Source organism: Ixodes scapularis, unplaced genomic scaffold (assembly GCF_016920785.2).
Source record: "Ixodes scapularis isolate PalLabHiFi unplaced genomic scaffold, ASM1692078v2 PGA_scaffold4__175_contigs__length_147842914, whole genome shotgun sequence".
Lineage (NCBI taxonomy): Eukaryota > Metazoa > Arthropoda > Arachnida > Ixodida > Ixodidae > Ixodes > Ixodes scapularis.
This window is the reverse complement of record NW_024609879.1, coordinates 84,994,132-85,017,095: the sequence shown is the minus strand read 5'-3', so window position 1 is coordinate 85,017,095 and position 22,964 is coordinate 84,994,132. Positions and strand designations below refer to the sequence as shown.

General features: G+C 44.7%; 1 protein-coding gene across 1 annotated transcript in view; it reads left to right on the top strand.

The window, feature by feature from the left end:
* The first annotated feature begins 299 nt into the window (after positions 1-299).
* The window catches only part of LOC8038710 (abscission/NoCut checkpoint regulator), a 33,923-nt gene continuing 11,258 nt past the window's right edge, over positions 300-22,964 (top strand). Inside the window, 7 exon segments of the mRNA XM_029988276.4 lie at positions 300-466; positions 2,342-2,460; positions 3,595-3,648; positions 5,008-5,123; positions 8,066-8,154; positions 10,243-10,431; positions 20,917-21,139. Coding sequence (XP_029844136.2) covers positions 419-466; positions 2,342-2,460; positions 3,595-3,648; positions 5,008-5,123; positions 8,066-8,154; positions 10,243-10,431; positions 20,917-21,139 — 838 coding nt within the window. The 5' untranslated portion in view covers positions 300-418.

Genomic DNA, 22,964 nt, shown 5'->3' with positions numbered 1-22,964 from the left:
ACCGCGTCTGTTTCCGTGCTCCTATTGGTCGTGACGTCACCAAATTTCATCCAATAAAGTGCGCGCCGAAGTTCTCTCTAGTCGCCGGTTTTTCTTTGCGTGTTGTCACTCTAGTGCTCCAGTGTTACTATAGGTCGTGGTCGGAGGTGCCAGAAATTGATTTCTAAGTATCACTTTTAGCTTATTGTGCTTATCTTGTTTAATCACAATGTCCGCATGCACAAAAAAGACTATAAAGTGAAAATCCAACAAATCAAGCTTGTCACGTGATAGCACCCATTACGCGTTCGCGAGTGTCGTCTGTAGAATCGTTGAAATCGAATAACCGAGTGCACCTTCCATACTCCGTGAATCACCTGTTTTGATTTTGGTGTCATTTCGATTCGCGCGCCTACACTACCGCTACATCGCCTCACAAATGTCATGCACGGGTTGTAGTACCAAGTTCGGGCTCCTCACGAGAGAGGTAAAGGCCGTTATTTTCTCATCTCTTTTTTAGAAGAGTACCGACAACTCGTGGGGTCGCCAAGTTCGCTTCGGGCCCACGCCCGTGTGTCCGTTACTTTGATGTGTTTATGTTTTGGAGATCGTAATCATGCACGTATTTCCAAAGGCGTAGATCCACACTGGCCCGACTGTACTGCTTTGAAAAAACCTCCGTGTCGCCGTGTTTTAGTGTTCCTAAACAACCACTCTGCAAACGCGTGCATGCAGTACGTCGTTTAAAACTGCACCGTTCTATATCCACCGCTGTCTATATGCTAAGCTTATTGCATGTCTTGATTTTGTTATTGTGGTTGGTACTAATGGTCGCAGCGGATTTTCGACACGGTATATGCGACATCTAGCCGATGTCGCCGATAACGGCATTACAAAGTTTCTAGGACTTCGACTAGATCGTATCTGACGTACTTTGTGCTGAAACGGCATAGGAGTGATCAAAATAGCTTGGGCACAGCCCGCAAATTTCTAGCATACCTTCTGAACTTGAACTGTGTATGAGCTGCATATCCGTTGAACCGTTATGGCAAGCTCGAACACAATTGAAATATGCTTCTAAATGAGGTTTGGCTCCAACTGTGTGTAGTATGTTTGTATACTTGAGTGAAGGATCAAAGCAACCTTTATGCAGTGTGTAGTATACTGGCCAAGGAGCATTAGAACGGTTTGAGAAAGAACATCTCATATCGTGAAACTATCAAATGTGCTGGGATGTACCCATAAGTATGGTGGCTCCTCTTGCTCTTGCCTGCAAAAGAAGACCTCGGTTCATCCAAATTAACTCCGACTTGCAGTTAGTTTTGAAATGCACAAAACAAAACTTCATTCCAAAAGCCCTTGGCAGTCAGGTTTACTGTGATCCATATGTAATCCCTTGTCTGGCATACCCATATTCTCCAACTAACGTAGCCCGCTGACCATCTGGCCAACATGAAGTCTATCTAATGATATCAAGCTACGATTGAATGTCTCTCAGGTTTATTAGTAATAGTGGTTTTCTAGTTGCTATCAAGGCTTGCGTAACAGTCTTCAAACCTAGTGTTAACTTTGATCGGCGGAGGTCAAAACGATGAGCACTTCTGTAGTGACACTCATTGACCTTTAGTTAGTATTTTGTGACACATAATTGTTGGCGTCATTGAAGATGACGTGCTTGTACGTTCTTGACTGGCACGCCGAAGGAAGATTGTATCCACACTGTTCCAGCATGCAATGTTGCAATGTCCGGCAGTATACCAGAATTACCTAAATAAACAAACTAAACTGCAAGTTTCGCCCGATAATGTTGCAACCCTCAATTCCTAACCACGTGGCATTTTTGTTTTTAAATAAAGGTTGCAAGGCTTTGCGATACTTCCCGCAATTTCCAAATGATAACACGGAAGTTGAAATCTCGGGAACAACCCCCAAGCTGAAGAAGCTGTGATTTTTTTGTGTGTGCTGTAGAGTTCTTTGCATTGCCTGTAATCAATTTTACCTTGGCAGACGGTGAAAGCTACGGTCCCAGTGAGCCAGTCGGAGCGTCAGAGCAAAGCACGTCGCAACATGTTGCAGAGAGCCGTCACATGTTTCACATTGTTCCATAGTGTTGCGTTCCTTGCCAAGTTACGCTGGAGCGAAGTACGGCATCGAGCAATGGCCACGGCCGGTCCCGCTCATTCCCAGCAAAGCGAGCCTCGATCCGTGATCTAGCCTGCCTATAATACTCGACATCAGCAGCTGTTTCACTTTCCGTGCTTTCTCGGCATTAATGCATATCAGGACTTGAACAGTTCACTAGAACGTGCTGGGGAATGCGCTGCCGTCTGTCTGATCCTCCCGTTTTGCCGTGCCACCACAGCATTCCTGTCCAAATTGCCAGTTCTCCCACTGTGCAAGGTGCCTCAACTCTGCCATTCTGGTCCCAAGGCTGCACAAGGAGAAGAAAGTCTGCAGGAAGTGCTTCGAGGCCCTCAGCAAGTAATTGAATTCTCTCGTTTTTTTCGCCACAAACATTACTTTTTATCAGGAATGCATGTTCCGTTGGGCCTAATGTAGTGTGCCCAAGTTACAGAGTGCTTCCAACTTCTCGATTTGGATCGCATAATGTATGGGCCTGCATTTGCGATGCAAGCTGCGAGGAGGAATCAATAGTGTTGGTCATCTGTAAGCTTCTCTGCCTCTGTGCCCTCTTTCCTCTTCACCCCGCAACGGGACGCATGTACAGTTGTGACCGATCTGTGCAAGAGGCGTCGGGCATTAAATTGCAAATGCTCTTCATGATTTGAGTTGCTCCCTCTCTTAAATCTAGGCTCTCCAGCTTATATAAGATAGCTAGGCATACAATCAAAAAGGATGAATACAGGTGACCTATGCCTCTCGGCCAGAAACTGTGTTTATTTTGGACACAGAAATTCAGCACAGTGACCCCGTACAGAAAGTGCACAGGACACCAGGCCGATTGGAAAGAAGGAAAAACTATGCTTCCAGAACTCATCTGAAGTCTGCCCTTGTTTGGGCTCCCTCAGCTCTATCCCAAATCCTCAATGATGGAACACTAAGGAAAAATCTGGCTTCAAAAATCCAGAGTTTGCATGGGGTCATGCCTTGCATCCATTCTTTAAGGGGTACTGCTACAGAATTTTAGCACTTATCTTATTTTCTAAATATCAACCACATTCAGGCCACATCACAGATACATCAATCTTTTGTTTGAAAAAAAAAGATGTAATTTAAAATGAATAAACCGTTTACCAGATTTGCACTTGGTGGATGTTCCCCGAATGTTGTTACGTCAAACTTCCCCTAAAAGCAGCGCCGCTCTGCGGAAGTACGGTGGCAAGTTGCATGCGCACGAGCCCTGTCAAACTTGGCTGAACCGATTCTCCTTTCTCTTGCACCTGTTCAATTCCTGCGGGGAAAGGGGCAGCAGGTACGAAATCACAGAAACAGGTGTTTTCCGTGCACAACACGACGAGCAATACAAAAAGTAGCTTTGTGAAGCAGTCGCGAATCACGGGTCTTCTTTTGTCCTTGCCGTTGCTGCCTTTTCGGATGCAATAGATGGAACTGGGTCAGATGTGTGAATCGGCCTTCAATTTCTATCCAATACAGAGTTGGTGGACACAGACCTGACGAGTCTCAGGAGCCCCCAGCGGCACTGCAGAAGTAAGACGTCCTTCTCATCAATAAAATGCTTCCTTTCGATCTACTCGGTGCTTTGGGGCAGCCGAAATCAGTTGCCGACAACATCTTTTCATTTTCTCTCATATCGATGCAGTGGTTTTCATGGAGAATTGTTACGCAAACTAACGTACAGTGTTCGTCAGTGGCGTGCATGGTGTGTCACATAACTTGACGTCAAATTTAATTCTTTCAATTTTTATGTTTTTGGTTTTAGAAACTAATTATACACCCTTACACTAAATTTTATAGCCATGCGCCAAATAGTTATGTTGATATAAAATATTTTCAACACATTGTGAGGCAGTAACAAAGTAAAGGAGTTCAATGTTTGAACACATTTTTCTCAGTTCCACTTTTTGCTGCAAATTTCATACAAAGGAATCTTTTGATCGAAGTTAAAATTATTCTGATATCACAATCAAGATGTTTCTAGACTGAAATTTACTGGAGAATTGGGCTATCTACTTTATTTTGTTTTAAGTTAAAAACCTCATTGAGAAAAAACAATGTCTTTAAAAATTCACATAGGACAGATGTGCATCTTATATTTTGAGGTAATCACTGTTCCTGAAATATTTATACTTGAGTTATAAAAACGAGATAGCCCGAAGTCCCACATTCCAAACTTTATATGCAAGCAGTTAAAATGGTGCTTAATAGGTTCATTTGCATATCATAGATTTCATAACGAAGAGTAACACATCTTCTTATGCAGTTATGTAAAGTTGTGCTAGAGAGCTGAAAGTTTGCACAGTGCACCTACATCTGAAGTTAAGTATCCCCTGCAAATTTCATTCCGATCACTTGAGTAGTTCAGAAGTTCAACCTCTAGCCCGTGTCCCCCCTTAAGTCAATTCGCAATGCCAAGTGTTTGTGTTTCATTACAGCACGGTATCAACAGTGTTATTGGATCTAGTAATGTTGGGTGTCAAGTCGTCTAATGTGGCGTCATGCTACATGATCACATCGTGCGACATAACGACACATTACGCTGCACCACGTGACATTGTGGTACCACGTCATGATACCGCGTGACATTGCATGACCACGTCTTGTGATGTCGGGTCACTTGACGCCGCACGATTAATCGGAGTGCATCAATAAAACAAACATCGTAAAAACCCGCCGTTTCTCTCGCATTGCTATTCTGCATTTGACAGTTTGATCAACAGATATAAACACAGCTGCCCACATACCTTACATGAGAATTGAAACCCAACTTGCCAGCTGAATGCCCTACTATACAACCGGCACACCCGTTTACCTGCGCTGCTTCATGGCGAGCACATTAAGGAATTGTCGGATCGCTCATTTTGTTGCCTTTTCGTCCCTTTCCGAAAGGCGTCTGGACGCCCTGATGCACAAGCCGAACAACGGCGGGTCTGCGGCACCCAAGTCGGGGCCGGAGGTGGAGGAGATCGAGCACAGGCTACGCAAGCTTCGGCAGGACAGTAGAGGTGATGTACCGCTCTTCTATTGCACGGCTACACATCATCGCTTCCACACTTTCTATCTCGAGAGTTCTGTGCTGCGGCATTGACGAGAAGTGGACCTGTGTTTTTAGAAAGGGCTGTCCTCGCACAAGTCCCCATGTGCAGAGTGTGACACGATTAGTCTGAACAAGCGTTGCTGTCTTTCTCTTCCAATTGAACAACTAGCAAAATTCTGCTATGGTCGCTGATGGGACGAGAACGGCGCGTCCTCCCGGCAACTGGTTTCCAGCAAGCGCTCGTTGCCTTCCGCCGTGCTTTGGTTGCGCGTGCATGCTCAAAGATCCCAAAAAGTCAAAGTGTTATTGAAGGTACAAAGCTCGTGCTGGAGGAGGAGTGAGAACTGAAGGACCCCAATGTGATTCTTGTCCTACCAGTGACCAGGGGACGCTTTCGTGCAACGTCGATCTGTTGTTGTCGTTGAGACATTCTTCGTTTCTCCACATGCCTGGCTTCCAATATCAGTAGGATGAAACGTAAGCTTCTTTGCACTACACATTTGAGGGTGTCGTGCGAACCCTTGGAACACTAGCCTTTTAGCACACGCCAGACAGCTCTCAACGACGAAACGGTAGACGAAATTACACTCATGAAAACACCCCATACCATGAAGTCCTGCATGAATTCCTGGCCACGTCCTGTTTTTGGGGGGCTAAATATCCATAACATAAAAATTTAGAAACGTCATTCAGCCCCGATCCTCGTCAGATGTTGATCACGCGACGTCCGACGGGAGTCACATCGACCATGCGATGCAGTATCGGTACGTTTGACAATTCTGTTCGCCGCTTTCCCTCGTGTTGGTTGCCATCAACGGTGTCCATCCCCATGACGTGCAGATATGCAAATTCGCAGTTCATATCCCCTTTATTCTTTTTTTGTTCTTCTTTTGTTAGAGCTCGTAGCGGTTTCCTGTCTTTATTGCACCGTGAAACCCAAACCTGCTGCTTCCGCAATGTGCAGTGTCTGTTCCCGTGACGTGCAAGTTCGTAGCGGGTTTTTGCACTTTTGTATGCTATCGTATTATTATTATTATTATCATCTGCGTGTGCAATATCAGTTCCCGTGAGTTTGCAGCGGGTTCTCGCTTGTTTATCGCACCGTGAAGCACGAATGTGCTGTGTCACGTTATGCGGTATCCTGTCCCGTGACAAGGGAGTTCGCACGGAATTCCCGTTTATACTTATTGCTGCCGCCGCATTCCAACACGTTGCTTTCCCAATATTTTTCCCCATTTATCTCTTAATTTTAGGTGGGCCTTCTTTTGGGGACTTTACAGTAGTGTAGCAGGAAGTCCTCATTCGAGCACCGACCTAAGCAGTAGAGCCTGGTGCCCGTGGATACCTTGTCTGAGCGAAGTGCAAAAAAAAGAAACAGGTCGTGTTTGCATTATGGGTGGCACGCAGTGCACGCAAAACGTGTTGTGGAGCTGTGCTTTTGTGCCTACGCCTTTGATTGCACTGCTCACTCTGTACAAGTCTCACACATGTGTGTCAGAAACGTTTCATACCAAACAACCTAAACTACCACCTCTGCGCAGATCTACGAATTTAATTTAAATTAACCAAATGCTAGTCAAATATTAATACAGTATAGACCACTTACAACATAATCGCTTATAGTGCAGGACCGGGTATAACGCGGCTTTTTTAAACCACCGGTTCGCCTCCCATAGAACTCCATGTAATTACATAACCGCTTAAAATGCAGGCGCGCGAAGGGAAATACCGGTTATAGTGCGGTTTCTAGAGCAGCGCACCGACCGTGCCGACCGACTGGTGCAGTGAGCACGCTTCCCTGTGCGACACTAGTTAACGGCGCTAGCCACAAGCGGCACCCGCGGGGCAAGGAAGGCAAGGAGGTTGCTTGAAGAAGCAAAGAGAGAGGCTTCAGTCGCCATAGCGACGGAGGGACGCACGCACGTGTCGTTCACGGCATGGGGCATTGGAGCAAGCCCAACCAGCCGTTCGCGCGCATTGCATGCTGGTCGTGGGCCGGCTTCTTCTATCCGCAAACATGGCGTCGGTGGTAATTGTCGACGTTGACGGCGTACATAGTGGAAGCTCATCGTTCCGCGTAAAAGCACTATCCTTGACTGTGAATTTTCGTTGTGTGTCGCTGTGATAACCCAGCACGTACTAGAAGGGAAGATCGACCTACTCATGCGGCACTCTCAAGACAGCAGAAACGCCCGTGTCGTCGTGTTTGTTTACTTCGACTAGAGTGGTGTTTTCTAAGCATTTGTGTTTTCGAACATCGCCCGGATTTCTTATTTAGAGCATTTCATGCCTTTTTTGGAGCATTTCATGTGCGTACCGTATAAAGGATGCGAATTTTCACGCTTTTTCATCACCGGAGAAAAGTGACTAGAGTTAGCAATCCTGAACGCTCGCAACGTCCGCAACCCGCGACGCCGTTAAGAGGCTGTGCCTGGCAAAAGTCGCTCATTTCTTTCAAAATGTGTGACACACTTGAGAGAGAAGTGTACTAGTCTGGGGAAATAAAGACTTTCCTCAAACTTAGCTTTATTTTTCATCTAATATAAAATAAATTGTTTTACGAAGGTAAGTTTTCTCATGGCATGTATTTTGGCCTGAAAAATGGATGTTTTGGTTATAGCGCGGTACCGCTTATAGTGCGGATTTTCGCGACTCCCGCGACATACGTTATATGCGGTCTACACTGTATGTACCATTAACCTCCCCTGGTTCTGTCTGCTCTCATATTCCTCTTACGTTGGAATTTCTTTTCGCATGTATTTCACTCGTGTACGCCCCCTCCCGCCTTGGCAGCTGAATGGCAGCTGACAGCATATGTACATAAAGAAGTTAAATAAAAATGTTGTAGAGTATTTGCCCACGTTGAACGTGGCTTGGGGGGTCACAAACGACGTTTGCGCGTCTTTTCAGAGGTCATACCAATCCATGCCGACATTGAGGACAGACTGGCGAAACTGAAAGGGGTCGACGTCTCCTACTATCGGCAGGCCCCCATTACGGTGAGTGCAGTAGCCCATTCGCACTTCATAAATAGACTCCGCCGACTTCAGCACATCAAGTCATTTTGTTTGTCCAATTTGTAGGATTCACCATGGTAAACTTAAGTGCATGTTTTCCTTCTTGTGTATTGTGTAAACCAAAAAATTTATTATGTGGTGTGTCTCAAAAAAAAAATTTACTAGTTTTTTTGCTGTCTGCAATAAGGAACTATGCATTGCCAAAAGCTCATTCTCTGCCTAAATGTAGTGCTAGCGGATAACCAAGATAACCAACCGTTATCTTGGTCAAAACTTATACCGTAAGATACCGGGGGAGGGTCCACCCCACTTTAACTGAAAACTGGGTTAACCTAGGTATGGGCATTTGTCCTGTGAAATCGGGCACTTAACATACAATTTGCAAAATTCCCAAGTCTGACAAATGTTAATGGTGGGTGCTCGGACGAAGTGGGCGCTTCTGCAATAATTTACATAAATTGATTTTTTTTTTTAAATTTCGATGGAAAAATGGGGCTTTTTTTGGCCTGCATTCGGTGACTGGCGCCATTCAGCTCTATATATTCGGGATACCTGTCAAGCGTCATTTTCCCGTGAAAATTTTGAGGAAATCATAAATTTTGAATAAAATAACAATTAGTTTGGAAACTTCAGCATCTGGATTGGCGCGCTAGTGCTGCATTTGGGCGGAAAATCATCGTTCGGCGATGCACAGTTCACTTTTGCGGTGAAAAAAAACTCTGCAAATAAACTTCATCGAAAAAGGAAAAAAACACAAAAATATTGCTGTATTTACGTTGTGAGAGTTGTCTTGAGTGATGAGTGGTTCTGGAACGTGCTATTTCGGCATTGCGTTGGGAAATGGAAGTTTGTGGTAATGCTCAAAATCAGTCTCATGCCGAAAATGTTGCACCCAGAAATATTTTAGGGAGGGGGGGGGGGATTCTTTTGTGACATGTGTAGACAGTTTAAAGGGCTACAGGAATGAAATGTTTGCTCTAATTTTTTTAGTTCTATATGGTCTATGTTGTGGAGGCAACCCCAGAAACACTAGTCTGGACTATTCTTTCTGGGCTGCCGGCAGAAAATTTTAGACAACTAATTTTAAAACGAATCAACAGATTTCAACTATTCTTTGTTGGACTGCCGCCACGTCATCAGCCTCTTAGAAGCAGTGCCATTTCGTGGCAGTATGGCTCTCTCGTAAAGTTACTTACCATAGAATACTGCTCATCTGCCCATTCCACATTAAGCGCCCATTAACAAATTTGTAAGATCTGAGAAAATACGCACAGTTCATTTATATGTAAAATTGATGACCGGACAAGCGCCCATCCCCCATTTTTTTTGCGATGATCTCCAAAGTTTGAGTAGGCGCTTGCCGGTATTTTACAATAGTCCTGAATCTGACTTGGTGGAGAACGCCAACGGGTCTACAACATTCTATGTGTTAACTTTCACAGTGCTTTCGCAACGTGCATTCCACACCATCAAGATCGCCATTTTTTTGCAAATGTTAGGTAGGAGCTTGATCTGAGGATGTGAGGACCTTTACCAGGCCAACCATACCACTCCCCACTCTCTCCCTCAGATGCGCTCTGAATAACACGCTCAAATATGGCACCCAGTGGATTCCCTATATACATAACTTACAGGTGTCGCCATTGTTGGGTACTGACGGTTATTTGTACTTACTGGTTCCCTTGAGCTCCAACTTCTGCGGTGTGAAACTAACGCGGTGAACCAAACGCTTGTGGCACATAGAATACCAGCATGGCCGCAAATGACATTGCAGATGTGCTTTGTATAGGCCGTAGGACGTACAGTCCTCGGATATTGCTACTAGGAGAGATTGCCATGCGGTGACGCCACCAAGCGCCAACGCTCGCAACTACAATAACGTTGGCCATACAGGAACTCTTGACGTCACAAGCGCGATACGCGTTGCGCTTTTCACTGGCCGATATTGAAGTGAGAAGTGAGCTCACGGCCACCTTATTTCGTGTCCGTACCCATTTAACATCCTTTTTGGGGAGTTCGGTGTTTTTTCAAGAGGGGCTTTCTTTAAAAGCGTCTTTCTCGCGAACTCAGGTGTACAAGGACAACCGTACAGATGCCGAGAAGGCAAGCGACCTCTTCAAGCAGACCATGGGACTGGTGGCCATGGACATCCGTCGGACCAACGTGATCAAGGCCAGTGTGGATGAGATGGAGAACCGCCTGGCACGGTTGCGCAGCACCGAGAAGGACCCTCCCGGAGAGGATGAGGCAGAACCGCCGGTGAGCAGTGCACTCTGCTCTCGTTGGGCGTTTTTTTAACCCCTTAAGTGCCTCTTTTTTTTTGGAAAGTAACCTAAAAGTGCCATATTTTTTTATTTAAAAGTTTTATTCCTCTAGTAATATAGATAAAATTTCAAAAGTTTATTAAACAGAAATTAGCGGCGGCGAAAAAAAAAAAGCGCCAACTAAAACGAGTGCTGCTATCTATGATCAGCGCCGCAAACTACTCGGACGAGCCTAGCTCATCCGTGGAATTGAGGACTACCGAAAAAACCACTGAACGAGCTGGGCTCGTCCATGGCATTTTTAGCCAAAAAGCGGCCGACGAACTCAGCTCGTCCTAGGCGCTTAAAGGGTTAAGTAACCAGTGCCGTCTGGGGCAGGCGCATGGTGCCCGTAACGTGTCTCCGACCGGTGCTTTTAGTGTCCCGTTCTGCCCACGCATCGAAGCTGTCTCAAAGTGACAACGAATGACGTCGCGAAAGCCCGAATGTCTCGCCGTAGATTGTCCGATCCTGGCAGTCGGTCGTAGAAGTTCCGGCAAGGAGGGCGAGCAAACGTGAGTGTCGCCGACATCGCGGCGTCCCAACCCTCCGGCTGCCGGCCGAAGCTTCCGTGGACTGTCAAGCCAGAAAACAACCCGCAGCAGGACTGAGCGTCCGTGACATCCACCACCGCCACTCCGACACGGCCAGGATTGCGACTGGCGACGCCGTGACACTCCCACGACGTCGCCGCGCTCAAGCTGCAAAGATAGTTTACTCGGAGGCAGGGAATGGTCCAGGGAATTTCTGGGCCTGGGGATACCACGAGGGTACTCTGGGGAACCCGGGTATCTAAGAACCCTGTTTGAGAACTTACGGTCCTGGGAATCGTCTGCTAACTACGAAATGAAGAAGGGCGGCCCGACGTGCCTCCGCCCGTCGGAACATGTCTGCGTCGTGCCGTCGTGTCTGTTTCCGTTGCTTTTTACACCCCACGCTACCGATGCTCAGAAAAGAATCGTCGAAAGAAACGGGACACACGCAAAAATGGGTGCCGACCGATGACGGCGACGGCGGAAAGCAAGGCCATGGGAGAAGGTGTGCACATGTGCCGAATCTTGCCGAAAAATAGGTCCGTCATAATCTTTATTAACCGGTCATAAAGGACTCGTGTCTGGTTTGCAGTTCTGCGTCGGACCGTGACCGCTTGCAACGAGAGACCACACTGGCGCCATCCATCGAATAGCCCCTGAGCACTTCCAGTCTCTGTTTATTCCTTAATTCTTTACCCGTTAACTTGTCGCAGGCTCGAAATAGTTTTTGAACACGTAGTAAGCTATCATTTCTTGTGAATTGCGCACAGATTCAATCTCGCAAATGCTGCAAAACCTCGTCTAGTTCTACGCAGTTCTGGGACTATTTGACAGATGGTGCCAGTGTGTTTTGCTGACCTGTGGTGTGTTTGCACATTGATAAACGCACTCAATCACGGTGAAATGCACAATTGGGGACCAGCCTTTAAAATGTGTGTACCATAAAATCCGTTAAGAACGCCCGCCCATGTTGAAGAAATACTCTAAGTGACATAAGAGGATACCTCAGTAGAATTTCATCTCCGATAGGAACTTTTCCAGAATCCAGATGGCACTGGGGAGGAAGCCTTTCCACCCATTTGTTTATGCGATATAATGCTGCTTCCAAATAAAAATAAACAAAAAAATTTGTCTTTTTGTTCCGGTTATCAGCAGACGGCTTGACCCTAAAAGCCCCTACCCTTCCAACTTCCCCACCCCGTCCTGCCGCCGTGCGAGCTGCGAAAACGGCTGTTTTTTTGTTATGTAGTTCAAAAAAGAGGATATCGAAGAGGGGTGTGGGTTTCCAAAGCCATCGCAAAGTGGGCACTTTCTGCCATTCCTACAGGGATAAAACAAAACAAAGAACGCCTCCAACGCTCGGTTCTTCGGCTATTCCGTGTTCCGAGATTTTTCGTACGATTCGATTTCTAAGTAGTATGTAGATTGTTGATATTGTCATTACAAAAACTAAATATGCCATATATTTCTTTCATGGCGTTTAGTCATAATGTTGCGAAATAATCTACCACAAGTCGGTATTGCATTGCGTCCCTCAGAGCTAGCATTTCATTCCCTCGAAGCAGTGCTTTGAAAAATAAAGCTACTCACTCAAAAAAGTGTCTCATCTCCTTGTGCGAAAAAAAAAAAAAGAAACAAAATTACCAGTTTGTGATATAATCAGCGGCCATTTGAGTCCCAGCTTTTTTTTCGCAGAGCACCAGATTTCGTTTTATTTCAAAGGTCACCCTGACTTCTAAATAGGCGTGCGATTTCTAAATTGCACGGAAGCAGAACTCTATGTTGCACTGTCGAAATGCCTAAGAAATGAATTACCAGAAGTTTAGATAGTGTTGCATCCTATATACATATTGATCAAACCGTAGTTCAAATGTAACAAAGCTATTAAAAAAAAGAAAAGATTCTAACAATATTTTTTATAATGACGTGTTCCGATTAATCACTTCACAAAACTGAATTGCCACTAAGGCCCCCACCATCTTTTACAGAGCGCCGCATTTGTTGTTTTGTTTTGTTCGGCCGGACGAGACGCCGCTACCTCAAATCACTCAAATAAGTAAACGCTGTGGCACCAAGTAACATAGTCAAGGGGCACTGGGCACTTTTTGGGTCATGTGACTATCTTTTTTACGAGATCATAGGTTAAGAACTTTTTTTTTTTCGAAATGAGCCAATTCTATGTTAAGCGAAACTGAGATGAAGTGGAATGTTTGAGTATTAGTAAAGCTATGATCATGTACCGTGGTCACCTTTGGATTGTTTTTGTCTCGCATAATGTGACCGATTTCAGTTTAAAAACATTAGACAGATGCACCGACAGATATAGTCCACATTTAGGCAAAAATTAGCTGAGTTTCGGTTTCTGGTTTGTTTCGGGCCGGCTCCCTCTTTGCGCTGGGGATAACGTTACTCGCAAAGATAATTAGAGGTGGTCCACAGGCTTCTGGCTGAAGTAGGCGTCGTTGTATGTCGTTCCAAGGTGTCTAGACCTTCTTTGTGTTTTGTCGGTTTGTCTATAGGAGAAAAAAAAGGGGGAAGGGGGACTAAATCTGTGCCTGAGTTATCGTCGAGCAAAGCAGTAATCAAAAAAACAACCCCGAAATAAAAAAAATAAGAAAGGGAAATGTGTAGGGTTCCAGGACATTTCATCGAACGCCGTTTCATCAAAAAAGTGGTTGTCCCGTACCGAAACGTCCAATTACAACAATTGGCCGGTGTTTTTAAACAAAAAATCCTAATGACATTAAAAAAAAAAAAAAAAATCGGGGTTGGGGGTGGAATCTTGAATCCATTCGCTTGGTTACAACTCCAGGCGTGTTCTCCGTCGTGCCGTCTAAGTGTCTGTCACCCGAGAGGACAATGAGAAATGACTTCATAGTTTGCAAGATTCAATAATTTTAAAGAAAGTATAAATTTTCAAATTTTATTGGCAGAAACTTATGACGTATTCAATGAAACAGCGTTTGATGAAATGACTGGTCCCAGGTGCGGTTGACCTTCTAGTGCGCAACAGAACCTTAGGTGCTTCGCTTTGTGAAAATATGATGACTGAAATCCGGCATCGTCTTTCAGGCACTTGCAATCTTTTTGCGGTTCTGATATAAAAAAAAGGTGCAGTTCGATGCCAAAGTCACGAATCTCGGAAAAGAGCTAATAGGAGAAAATGTCACCGGCTTCTTGATGAATGCAATGGACACTCACCTACGATTTTCGCTTTCGGAAATGTAGTGATGTGATTGCTGCGCCAATTGCGCCAAACTGCGCCAAGGGGCTAACCCTGCTACATCCTGCTACATTTCGCTGAAATATGGGTAATCTGCGCCAAGCCTGCACCAAAGGACCAATTTCGGTCGCCTTTCAAAACCGAAACTAAACTGAGTACCGTAATTGAGCATGCGTGAGCTAGGTGGCGCAAGCGACTGCCCGACAAAAAGTATGCTGCATTAATCGTCCATCTGGTCTCGCATGGTTTTTCCCGCCGTTCCTCATTTCGCACTTTTGTGGGTCTCGTCTCGCATCCTCTTGAAAATATTTTAACGATAGATGCAAGCGTATATGGACGATCTAACGCTAGCTTGCCGGGTACCAGCCATGCCGTCATGTTGTAAAACGAAACCACGTTTTCGCGCATTGGGAGTTACTTGTGATCTGAAGCGCTCGCTTCTGAAAGAAACGGCCGAGGCAAAACTATTTTTGGTCCCTGCCTACCAGTCACCGTGGTTATGACGTCGGGTGTTCCCGTCCACACATTGCTGCAGATATGGCGCTTTCTAAAATGAAACGTAAGGACTGCTACAGGGTAATCAGCAATCCTATCCTTGTTTAAATTAAACGCTACTACAAAAAACCCTCTAGCTCAAAGACTGTTGTGTCGAAGTACTGTTTACCTAGGTTTCTCTCGGTCGGATTTCTTTTGAGAGGGACCCCGGTACATGAAAAGTCTGTCGCAAAAGAAAGTTTAAGACAAGTTAGCTAAAGCAATAAAAGGCAATGCCTGCACGCTGAACTCGCACAGCGCGCTTGTTTATCTTGAGTTCAATTGTTGCACAAAGCGCTCCAAGAACTTTTTGACCCTGACTCGCGATGTCTTGCATTGATGCGCTCAGGTTCTTTTTTTTTTTATTAGCTTTATTGTCCTTGTTTTGTTTGCGCTTTTTAACCTTTTAATTTAGCTTATGCCTCGCGTACTGGCCTGGCAAGCACGCGCCGCTGGACTGTTTTTCTTTTTTATGCTGGATTGTTACATTTTGCATACAATTTTGGGGACCAGATGGTGACAGAGCGGAGTGGCAGAGTTTCGGTTTCGATCGAACAGCCGTCTCCGCTCGCATAATGAAGCACGTGCAACTGCAAGCTGCCAAAGTTGCCCTCACGTGCATGCGAACATGATTGCACGACAGAGGTACCAGCCGGGACGCTTGCAATCCATTGCTTTACATTTGCTTGCTTCTGACGAAAATCTGGCATGTCGGGAACCAGTAAAACGGTGGGAGACGTTTTGGAATTGCTCGGCAACGCCTACAACACTGGACACTTGTGAGATGTCTCAATGTCTCTTTGGAGACATTGAAAGTGGACATTCATTACTTGCCGAAAGCTAAGCGAGGCTTGCAGCAGCCTTGCAGAAAGTTTCAACAAGCAAAAGGAAAAGCACCCACCAGTCGTACTGCAGCTTTTTCATGTGTACAGTTTCGTATTGCATTGCAGCAGTTACGTGTTTCATCAGTTGGATACTGCTTCAATTTATAATATTATATAACTAGTGAAGTTTATGCTTTCATATTTACTGCTAAGCTGGTCATTTTCAAATAAATTTAATATGTGCAATTTGGCTCCTATTTATCTCTAGCGGGTACATATATATATATATATGTTATTTAACTGAAGCATTGCAAAATATGTTTTGTCATTGGCATTTCCGTTAACAACTTGAAAGACTCCCAGGTCGTCTAACTTGACCATAATTTGTTTATTGTGTCGAGCAAAGTGCCCTTCCTTTGTGCAGCACTTAAAACAAATATTTTTTTTTTTTCATTTTTATAAAAAAAATCTGCTCCAAAAGCCACTTTTTGTTGCTCCGAAACACTGTTTTGGCTGCTCCAAAAGCCACTTTTGCTGCTCCAAAACACTGTTTTGGCTGCTCCAAAGGCCACTTTTGCTGCTCCAAAACAATGTTTTGGCTGCTCCAAAAGGTGCTCCAAAACGGCTTAGGCCAATCACATCACTGGAAATGGCATTCTTTTGGTATATGGACAATAGCAATATTTTTTTTCATTTTTTTTTTCATGCTGATGGGTTTGACACAATTTGGGGGCCCTCTGTGGTCGTTGGGTGCAATGACGAGGTCACTTCGTTACTGTTCATAGAACTCAACTTTGAGGCAATGTCTTTATAGAAAAAATATGTCTATCACTTTGTAAATTGTTCCCATCCTGCATAACTCTGGACTTCTGCTTCTTCATTCCTATTGGTGTCTGTAATATATATGAATTTTGTACATATCCTTTTGTGTTCCCCACAGGACCTTCAGAGTAGAACCGTAAATACTAAATTTAAAAGCTTGATCGCTTAAGTCTTGTGTGGATTTATCTCAGCATCTGTTAGTTTTGCAGTGAACTTTTCTCCCGTGAGCTTCTCGGTGTTGCGCTGTTCTGCGGCGGAGAAAAGCTCACAGAAATCTAGTGGATGCGGAGGAGATCGAGCTCACCAGACTTTTGATAGATACGAAGACAAGCTCACCAATTTACAAACCGATCTAACATTATTTCTTTGAAGCTCTCAATATTTTATCGAACTATGTTTTATCAAAGTTATGTAATTGAACGCTATTAATTCAACCCAATTTCATCGAGGCTGCTTCGTAGAACGCCATTTTATCGAACATGATGGGTTCTGGCCGGATCGTTTCTCGTTTTTTTTTTCTAAATAGTGTTTTTTCTTTGCATCCAAAGGATAAAGTTATTTTCACGAATGAAATGATAAGGCGGCGAATAACTGGAAAAACTAAACGTTTAATCGGGCAAACAAAATAGAAGGTTAGCGTCGCAGGCGTCGATTTTGGCGAAACAGCAGGATAGAGTTCGGAAATTAAAAACAGCGCGGAAAGACGAGGACCAGACAAAGAAGTGACACGGACGTAGCAGCGCTACGTCCGTGTCACTTCTTTGTCTGGTCCTCGTCTTTCCGCGCTGTTTTTAATTTCCGAAGTATGTACCAACTCGCCCAAGCCTCAACTTTAGCAGGATAGAGACTGACTATGGCTCGCCACGTGGAGCCCCTTATGTGCACGCGTGGGCTTCTGGAACAATTGGCGTAGAAGGTTCGGCGTGAAGAACATCCTAACCTCGAATAAGCAGCAGGGTTCTAGAATTTACCAGGACGTGACATTACAGAAACAATAAAAAAGTGTATCTGTGGCCTGGCATCAAACCTCGGCTATTTGCGTGGAAGGCAAGCACGGTAACCGTTAGGCCACGGGCACGCTGCCTACCTGGCCAGCTGCACACGCGGCAATATTATGTTCAGTTTTTCTTTTGTTTCATAATAAACAATAACCTCTTTCGGTGATGTGGCCTAAGATGAACTTGATACTTTTGGGAGGTCAGGAGTCGTTGGGTGCCGAGATGGAGGTCACGTTGTGGCTGTTCATAGTACTCAACTTTGAGGCAATGTCCTGTCTCCATGTAAAAGTTAACAGAAAAAAAAAAAAAAAAAAAAAACATGTTCCCCACTTTTTTAATTGTTTGCATTCTGCAAAAAAGGTAATTCGTGTGCCTCTTCCCTATTTTTCTTAGAAAGAAAGCTTTTCTTCTGGGACTTAACAAGAACACTTGGTTTTACAAATATACGAACACACAAAAAGCGCAGTATGAGCGGTGAGCAAAGCACGGACGTGAGGTTTAAGTGCCGTTCACACTGGTGTCTCTAGGTCTTACTCGGTCGCAAGAGTATGAACGGGCCTTTAAATATAAACACCGCAGTGCGAACAATGCCGAGAGTATTAAATTTAAAATGTTGAATAAAATATTTCGTAAATGAGCTTTTCTCTGCATTTGTTGGTTTTGCGGTAAGCATTTCACCGGTGAGCTTTTTTCCGCCGCCTGTTTTCCGGTTAGATTTTCTGCGCCACCCAACAGTAACAGCCGACCATACTAAAAGGTGTGCAGGTTCTTGTCTAATACATTCGCCTCTATTTCATAAAATACTGAATCAAGAGTGTGTTGGTTTGGGTCAAACAAAGAATTATCTGCACTAGACTTTCACAACTTCCAAATAGCAACGTGTAACGCCTACTACCAAAGAGCTTGTTCTGTTTTTAGCTTCACTGAAGAAATTTTCACAATGTTTGTTTTATTACGGTAGAAATCAGCCTCCACAAGTTGATATGCAAAGCAAATGTCGAAATTAAAACAAAATCAACGAACTCACATATGTTTCTTCCGCATTTAAGATATGTAAACATTTTAAATGCATCTCTGCAGAATATTTGAAATCCCCAGATTAAATTACCTCTTCTACTTCGAACAGAAAGAAGTGGTAAGACAGTATCGACTCTTTGACGCTTCGGTAGCCTTTTGTCTGTCTCCATTTGGTAACTTCAGGCCTCACGCAAGGACCGCTTGGAGCAAGAAATCTTTCACCCCCGTTTTCGTGACCCAAAACGCCAACGAAGAACGGAACATCCTCCCTATGACGCGCTCTCGCTATTGAAAATTAATGACTCACACCCATCCGCGAATTATCTTCGCCGCCGAACAAGAAAGGAAAAAACGAGAGACCTTTCATTCGTATTTGTGCGCTCCCAAAACACCAACAAAGACGGGACATCCTCCCAAAGATGCACTCGGGTGATGGACAACCTACTACTCACTATCGCAATAACACGCAAAATATCTTCGCCCGCCAAAAAAAAAAAAAAAAAGACTTCGAGAAACACTTTTCCTCAAAATCTTGACTGTCAACCTGACAACCTTGAAGATGCAAATAGTCCGGAGCGCAATAACACATTGCGCTATTTCAAGAGGTAGTATTCGCGACACACTCATAGATGGCGCCAGCTGACAGCTGGATTTATGGCATTTTGATGGGCTACAAACTTAGTTAAATATTATCACAATGAGAATCTCAACTTAGTTAAATATTATCACAATGAGAATCTCTGGAAAAAAGATCTTGTAAGAGATAGATTTGAAAAGTCTTGGTCTTCAATATTGTGGCGCCTGAATTTGTATTTAGGCTCCGGTTTATTTTTTAATGTTCATAAAAAACGAAACGAAAAAAGAACTTTTTCAAGCAAGTTCCCGAAAAAAAAAATTTAACATTTATATCGGGAAAAGTAGCGCCACAATATTACTCAGTTTTTTATTATCTTTGTAATAAAACCATTCCCAATTCAATTCGTTCGGTGGTTGTTGAGACAAAATATCAAAAAGTTGCCATTGGAATTGCATAGGGCTTGGGAGCTGTGATATCCTCTTAATTTTTGCAAATTTGTCACGCGAATATGTTACCCCATAGTTACGAATACGTTGCATACCACTCCCAATCATGAAACTTCGTGCCCACGAAATATGCCTTGAACCCACACTTCGCAAAACTCGTGAAATATTCAGTGCATAAAAAGGAAGCTGTTTACGCTAAATGGGGGAAAATACTGGGTAGGCAATTTCTGGGGATGAAACGGCAAATTTTTGTCAGAAATAAGTGATCAATAACGGGGCACTTGCTACGAATCGCACGACACCGGAACTCGTACCGTGGATTGCGAACACAGCAAATTATAATTTTGCAGTGCGTTAAACAGCCAGGAACTCGCTGCAAAACTTCTGGGGCACGTTTACTCATGCCGCAGATCACGGACGCAAGATATTCGTGTTTTACGGTACAACCTATTATGCGGGAACTTGCTACGGACTACAGACTTGATGTCCCAGGAACTGATATCATGCGTGCAGATCACGGACACAGCAAACTTGGGTTTCACAATGCGATAAATGTGTGGGAGGCTGCTACCAACTCTCTTGTCACAGGTGCCGATTCCGCTGATCGTGCGGTTGATGTGATTCCCATCGGAAGTCGCATCAACCGCACAATCAGATAGGCGATCTCTCAGGAATAGGCGATGTTTAGGAATTCTTAGCCTATGGAGATTTAGCCAGAAAAACGGGATGGGCAATCTCTCGGGGGAAGGCGTTCGGACGGAATTTTGCAGTGAGCTGTGGAACAGGCAGTGGCTGGTTGAGTTTGGCCTAGCTGGAAGTGGCCACTGTTGGGGGAAATATGTGAAAGCTGTACCCGTAGCGTAAAACCTCGTATAAACTTCCTTTCCCGAGAGATCACCCATCTTGTTTTTTCTGGCTAAATACACAGAGGTGAAAAACTCCCTGAAAATCGCCCACCCCCGACGTTGGACATCACGCAACAGGAAGAATTGCTTCAACCGCGTGACCTGTGGTATCGGTTCCCGTGACAGGAGAGTTTGTGCCGGGTTCCCGCAAGTTCATCACACCGTCAGACGGAAATTTGCTGTGCTGCAATCGGGGGTATCAGTTCCCGTTGCACCATGCTTACTTTGAATACCTCCTCCATGCCTCATACCTCCATTGACTGCAGCCATTGTTGCAATAATTGACATGGCTGATTTGGGGATTGCAATTACTGATGCGTTAAATTATGTTTCGTAGACGTAATTCTGTATTTTTGCCTTTTCATCATTTTCATTTTTATAGGTATTTTACGGTCCCCCACTCCTCTCTGTAATGCCTTCGGGCATTACAGAGAATTGAGTTTACGGTGGGTTCCCCGGACGCTTATCGCACCGTGAAACGCAAATTTGCCATCTCAGTCTTCTGTGGCGTCGGTTCCCGTGACATACTAGTTCACTTTTGTTCTTTTCTCAAACTGCCCAGAGCGAACCAGCGAAGAGGGGCGACACGACAGACGACGAGGCGAAACTTGTCCAGTTAAGCCAGCCGGAGGCACCCGAAGAAGAGGTTCCCGTAGACGAGGTGGCGCGGCTGATCGGTCAGGAGTTGAAGGCCGCCACGGAGGCAGCGAAGGCGGGCCTCGCAGACCTCCAGAAGGATGAGGAACTCATGGTGCAGCTGCGGGCGATGGAGACCAAGAAATCAGGTCGGCCGGTGGTTCGTCATCGCTACTCTTGCACACGAGCGTCGTGCGAATGCGGGTCAAATCGCAGCTATTGGCACAGCCTTCCCCTTTAACCCGGAGAGGTGCGATAGAAGAAAAGGGCGCAGTATAAGTAGGGTATTGGGTTTTCGGGCTCTATTTTTCTTCAAATTCGGGAGTGTTTTTGTTGGGTTTATTTTTTCCCCACGGATTTGGCGTTTTTTTGGTGTCAATTTGAAGTGTCACGCGAGCGATAAGGGTTTACTGGGTTTACCCATGCCTGTGTCCTACTAAAGAGCAGGACACGGGCATGGCTGTCCATACCTACATGCTTCTTACAATGTGGTCCCTTGTCAGCGCAGCATAAAGCTGTATTTAATTCTTCTCGCGAAACTTGGGTTTTTCTTATTTAAGGAACGAAACTTGGGTTTTTCGGTTGTACCCGATTTTGACAACACTGGCCCAGGGGAGGTTCGTTTTCGGGGCTTAACGGTATTTACCAAAGACACGAATCTCTAGTTATAAGGGCACAATTGGTTTGCATAACTTGCAATGATTGGGGTTTTCTATCTGAAATCTGGTGCAGTCGAATCTCACTAATTCGAAGCTTACGAGGTCAGCGAAACACTTTGAATGAAGGAAACTTGTCATTAAAAAAACACACTCAAAATGTGAAATTTTTGTTTTATTATTTAGTACCCAAAAGTTAATTACTCTTATTTGTCTTTGTTGGCGCTTGTTTGCCACCGCTGACAGAGACGTGCTGCGGTAACTGCTAACGCACTTTCAACTGTGCATTGTCAACTGCAAACATTTTCTAAGCTGTGTCAGGCACTTTATCTGTGGAAGAAACCACAAAAAAGTCCTCTGTGGTGCCCAGAGCAGCTCCCCCGTTAGCGGCACTCGGCATGGAAAGCGTCGTACTGTTCCTAAGCCTAACCTCTTGAACGATTTCACTGTCCGAAAGCGAACCACAGACCATGGCATACTTGTTAATATCAGTGTAATCAACACATAAAACATCTACAAGAGCTGAGTAATTGCTCAAGCCCAACTTTGTTGGCCATGCGGCCATGCTTGCTTCCGCAACCTCAGTAAAAAGGTGCCATGATGTCCTCTCCTGCAGATGCCATGCTTGGCTTGACTTGGCCAGATAGGTTAAATAAGAGGTATGACGGCTCGGCCAATCGGTGGCTCGGCCAGCTAAGCCACGCAGCAATATTGTTTGCTCTTTTCGCGAGCGTCCACCATGCAGACAGTAGGTAGAAGCAATAAAGTGTGTGTGGTTGCAATTTAAACTTGTTTAGCATAAGTGTGAGGCTTGTTTATGCTTCCGAAGTTACCAGACTTCAGGAGTGCACCTTAAAGGGATACTGACAGGGCATTTATGCTTGCCAAGGTTTTTATTCGTACATGATATGAGAGCCCAACTGCCCTGAATGCAATTTGCGACTCGAAATTTGTTATCTTTCTGCCGGAAAATCGCCGATTGAGAACTGGCCGTTTTGAGCCGCGCTCACTTTTTTCTTCGTGGTCACGTGCCATCTACTATGGTTTGGACGCAACCACCAAAGACAGTCAAATTCGTGGGTTATTGAAGGCACACACTCAGTACTAAAAGTACAAAAAAAAATATTGTACCCATTTTTTGTGGCTTCTAAAAAGCTGCAAATACGTTGACTGAAAAAAAAAAGTTTTACAATTATGTGATTTCTAGCAACCCTCTCCTCCTCTATATTTCTTCTTCCTCCCCAGTCCAGTTTCGGTTTTGAGCAGTTGCGTTTTCTGACTTAATTAAATATATATGCGACGCTGTAGTAAAGTATTG